This window comes from Gossypium hirsutum, chromosome D12 (assembly GCF_007990345.1).
Source record: "Gossypium hirsutum isolate 1008001.06 chromosome D12, Gossypium_hirsutum_v2.1, whole genome shotgun sequence".
Taxonomy (NCBI): Eukaryota; Viridiplantae; Streptophyta; class Magnoliopsida; order Malvales; family Malvaceae; genus Gossypium; species Gossypium hirsutum.
In genome coordinates, this window is record NC_053448.1 from 54908045 (window position 1) to 54913388 (window position 5344).

Below are 5344 nucleotides of genomic sequence, written 5' to 3' on the forward strand. Positions count from 1 at the left end.
ATTATTTTATTTCTAGACCATTTTACCAATAAAGGCCCATTTCCAACTTTATTTACGGAAATGGGCCAATTATTTCATTATTTACCAGAAAGGGCCGAAATATGCAATAACACGTCCACTATGAGCATTTTTGGGTGAAATTTTAAAAAATCGCGTCCCCGAGGGAGTGATTTTGCCATGTTAGCACAAAACACATTGACGTGGACGCGCTTTGTTGAGTTAATTCCTGGGCCATTGCTAAAACGATCAAATATTTTTTAAATTATAAAAAAATAATTCTAATTTAAAAAAGTAAAGGAAATAATTTAATTAAAGTGAGCTTTGAGAAATTTAGGGAGAAATTTGAGAGATTTTTTGAGAAATTTGGAAGAAATGTTGTTTGAAGAAAATAGGAGGAGGATTTTATAGTTTTTTTTTACCGTTGGACCCCCAACGGTCAAATTTTAAAATGACCGTGGAAAAAAAACACAGAGCAAATTGCGTCCTGAGGGAGCAATTTTGTCACGTCAGCAAAGTGCGTCCACATAAACGCATTTTGTGCTGACATGGCAAAATCGCTCCCTCGTGGACGCAGTTTGCTACAATTTCACCTAAAAACGCTCCTACGTGGACACGTTTTGCATGTTTCGACCCTTTCGGGCAAATAATAAAATAATTGACCCATTTTCATAAATAAAGTTGAAAATAAGCCTTTATTGGTAAAATGGTCTTATTTCTAAATTAAAAGTGTTTTAATGTTTTAAATTTACATTTTAATGTATTAAATTATTATTGAATTTATGAGTTTAATTTTTTTGGTTAAAAATTAGATTTTTTAAAAATAATTTGTGTAATATTAAAATGTATTTTAAATTATGGAGCCTAGATTAGTTTAATAAATAAAATATTAACGTGTCAAGTAAATGCATTATTCACTTGTCATCATTTTAAATATGTCACCTAACGCTGTGTTTGGTTCAATGTATTAGGTAATCCATTACTGACCGATTACGCGCCTATTACATTACGCCCCTAATCCGGCGTTTGGTTCGCTGTAATAGGTATTACGGGCGTAATACAATCCCGACCTAATCCCCAAATTCCCTGCTTTTCTAATCCCTTCCCAAATCGAGTAATAGGTATTACGTCTGGCTTCCCTCCCCAACTCTCTGTTTTACCCTCCCTCCCTACCCGACCCTTTCCTCTTCTATCCTCATAATTTCTCCTCCCAGTTGCATTTTGGTGGAAAAAAACAAAACAAAACCAAACAAAAACAGAAATGGGTTTCCCCGATGCATCCGCAATCGGCGGAGGCCCGAAACCCGACTCTGAATCTGCCCTCCTCCTCCGCACATTCCTATAACCAGAAGATAAATTCAATTTGGGCTACATCATCTACTTCACTTTGGGCGTTGGCTTTCTCCTCCCATGGAATAGCTTCATCACTGCCGTCGATTACTTTTCCTACCTTTACCCGGAAGCTTCCGTCCACCGTGTTTTCGCCGTCGTTTACATGGTCGTCGGCCTCGCTTGCCTCTTGGTCATTGTATTTTATGCTCACAAGAGTAAAGCTTACATGCGGATCAATGTTGGTTTGGGCATTTTCGTGGTTTCCCTGCTCGTCGTGCCTGTTATGGATGCGGTTTATATTAAGGGTCAGGTCGGATTGTATGACAAATTCTACGTCACGGTCGGTCTTCTCGCTCTGGCGGGTATAGGCGATGCGCTTGTTCAAGGTGGGCTCATTGGAGTGGCTGGGGAATTGCCTGAACGCTACATGCAGGCTATCGTTGCGGGATCCGGCGGTTCTGGTAATTTAACGACCAACTTTTTAACTAACTGTAGATATGGATGTTAATTTAATTTTGTTGATCCATGAATTCTTGAAAGTTGGTGAAGTTTATTAGATTGGTACTTAAAGGAGTCATTGGTCTATTTCTAAGGAACTTGTTCTTCATTATTTGAAGGCTCAGAAATTTAGCTGTTTAGTATTGTTCTGGTCTGTGACCTCCGGTTTCCGGTACCAACAAGGGCCTCGGCTAACTCCAGAGTTGACCCAGGTCTAACTCCATTTTTGGTTGAGAAACACAGCTTTTCCCCTGAACTTGCCGTCAAGACTGCATCTTCCCTAACCTATGTGAAGGATCCTCGTAAGTGTGATACTATAATTTCCTTCTTGAAAGAAAGCGGTTTCTCTAAATCCCATATTGAAGCAGTGGTCAAAAGAAAGCCTAACCTTCTATATTCTAGTCTTGAGAAAACCATTAAACCCAAGTTCAAGATTTTCCAGGATTTAGGATTTTCCACACATGATGTTGCTGATATTGTAGCTAGTGATCCCTGGATTTTGACTAGAAGCGTGGATGATAGGATTGCACCTTCTATTTCCGATTTAAAGACTGTTTTAGGATCGAATGATGATGTTGTTAAGTTATTGAAAACTTCTGCTTGGTTTCTCAAATCTGATTTGCAAAAGACTATGATGCCTAATATAGAGTTCTTGAGAAATTGCGGGATTTGTTCATCGCAAATTGTTTCATATGTGTTCAGCTTTCCTAGATTTTTCTTGCTTAAACCTGAGAGCATTAAGCAGTTTGTTGAAAGGGCGGATGCCTTGGGGTTCGATAGGAAGTCAAATATGTTTCTTGCTGCTATTAGGATGTTGAGTTCAATGAGTGAAGAGAATTGGGAACTCAAATTGAAGCTTTTTAGGAAATTGGGTTTCTCTGAAGATGATATCATGTCTACTTTTAGGAGGACACCACAGGTGTTTGCTGTATCTGAAAGGAAGATTAAGCAAGTCACTGACTTTTTGCTTAATAGAACGAATGTAGGTATTTCATTTATAATAAGCCACCCAATGGTGCTTATTTGCAGCCTTGAGCGTAGGCTGAAGCCTCGGTTACTGGTTATTGAGACTCTGGAAAGTAAGAATTCGCTAAGAAGGAAAGTTAGCATAACTACAATTTATAAGATGCCTGACAAGAAGTTCAGAGAGAAATACGTTGTTCCTTACTTAAAAGAGCTCGAGGAAGTATCCATGTCTATTGTGGGCACTTAATTGTTAAATTTTGTATAGTTGAGGGCACATATCAAATCTTTGATGTACTTTGGGTTCATAATCCCGTATTTCTTCATGAAATTGGTTCTTTAAGCAGTTTGTAAGATTTTACTTCGCAATAATCGAGTCTTATGTTGGATAACTCCAATACTGTCTCAATACAACAGACAACATTGTAGTTGATTGTTTTAGACTGTTAGTCATTGTTTCCAGTCTCTGCACTATGCACAATGCACATCCACTTGTGATGGTTCCTGTATTTGCTGCTTTCTAATGTTATTTATATATACTCACACCGATGGTTTTAGGGTGTGTTCTCGTACTGGTTATTGTTAGAAACTTTTCATTTTCTTGCCATTGAATATCTACTCTGATATGCCATAGTTTTGCATGTAAATGGTCATTTGCTGCTGCAGGCAGGTTGCTAACCTTAAATGCATTTTGGATTGACCTATTGCAGGTCACTGTAAATCATGTTTTTGATCAATTGCATGAGAACCAGTGTTTTGCGAAGCTGAATTATTTTTAATAAGGAAATTGCATGGATCTTTCTTTTAAACAAATAGGAATGCAGAAACATGTTAAAGTTTGTTTTGAAGGGAAAAGCATAGTAAAAATGAATTTTAAGAGTTATGTCAAAAGAAAATGAGATCTTGAAGTGGCACTTATTGAGAGACTTGGTCTTTAACTTGTGGCAAATCATGGGATTTTGTTTTAGTTTGAAATGGCAAATCTAGGTCTAACTAATGGCTACTTGACAAGTGTGTTAATGATCATGGCTCCCAAATCTGTCCAGATACAACACGCAGAGACTTCTGGCATCGTTATGGTGTTATTTCTAGTAGTTGGTCTGGCATCAGGATCAGTCATAGCTTGGTTCTGGGTCATCGGATCATCAGCCAAGATCTCTCCAACAGGTGGCCGCTATGAATTTGTGCTAATGATGTGTTTACCTTTGTAAAGTTTATCTAAAAGCCGTTGTTTGTAGCAGTGTTTTTCTTCAAATTGTATGATGAATACTGTGTCTGAAGTGTGCATATCTGCTTTCAATGTATGCCTGCATCTTAAAAACATGAAAAAGAAAAAATGGAAACATTTGGCTATTATCTGCTTTTAGTCTAGTTTGCTTCCATTGAATTTCTATGATGTTGCAGCAAATATAGTTATAGAGTTTAAATAGGAAAATTGGAGTTATTTACGGTATTGAATTTCTATGATGTTGCAGCAAATATAGTTATAATATATTTAATAATAATTATGTTAATTTATATTTTACAGTATCATATATTATGGTTTGAGTAAATTCATATAAGAATATTAATTATTAAGAATTTTATTAAATTATATATTTTAATTAAAATATATTTAATAATAATTATGTTTAAATATGATTAAATTATTTATTATTGATATTAATCTTATTAAAATTTAAATAAAATAATTTACCAAAACAAATTTTTGCTAATTATTAACCATTTTATTAAATTATATATTTTAATTAAAATATATTAAATAATAATTATGTTTAAATATGATTAAATTATTTATTTTTGATAATAAATAATCTTATTAAAATTCAAATAACAATAACAATAATCATTTACCAAAACAAATTTATGCTAAGGGTATTCTGGTCATTTTAGTTTTCTCCATTATGCTATTACACCTCTATTACATTCAACCAAACACAGTTTTACTATTACGCCTCTATTCCATTCCATTCAACCAAACAGTTGATTTGCTATTACACCTCTATTCCATTACACCTCTAATCCAATCCAATACACCTCTAATCCAATACAGCGAACCAAACGTGCTCTAATATTATTTCTAAATACCTCGTAATATAAACCTGTTTTAAATTTTAAACCAATCAGTACAGGTTGGTTTAAAACCCGAAACAGTAGGTACCCACCGGTATGACCAGCTACCATGGTTAAGATTATAACGCTATTTGACCTGACTGTTCTGGTTTTTGCAAAGGCTGTGAAGGGTATAAATAGTAAATACTAGCAATTCACAGAAAAGCTGCACATTAGTCGAGCCTAATCAAATTTAATTGGTCTAATTTTAGATTTAGGTTTAATTTAGGATTTCGCCCTTAAAATATATTTAATTTTTTATTTCAATTTTACTTAAAATATCAATTTCTTTTATTATGATTTATTTTGTAATGGTTGTTAAAAAAATCTATTAGACAATTTTGGTTAGTGAAAAAGTGTATCTCCATATATTTTGGCTAATGAAAAATGTCACATGACAATTAAATTTATTAAAAATAAAAACATTATATTTAAATAAAAA

The 5344-nt window shown here is 34.4% G+C and overlaps 1 protein-coding gene across 1 annotated transcript; it reads left to right on the forward strand.

Moving 5' to 3' along the window:
- The first annotated feature begins 1555 nt into the window (after positions 1–1555).
- LOC107944133 (uncharacterized) lies at positions 1556–4161 on the forward strand. The gene is made up of 3 exons (XM_041108031.1): positions 1556–1790; positions 1887–1909; positions 1961–4161. Exons 1-3 carry the CDS (start codon positions 1556–1558, stop codon positions 3038–3040), a joined length of 1338 nt encoding a protein of 445 aa, XP_040963965.1. The 3' UTR covers positions 3041–4161.
- The last annotated feature ends 1183 nt before the right edge of the window (positions 4162–5344 follow it).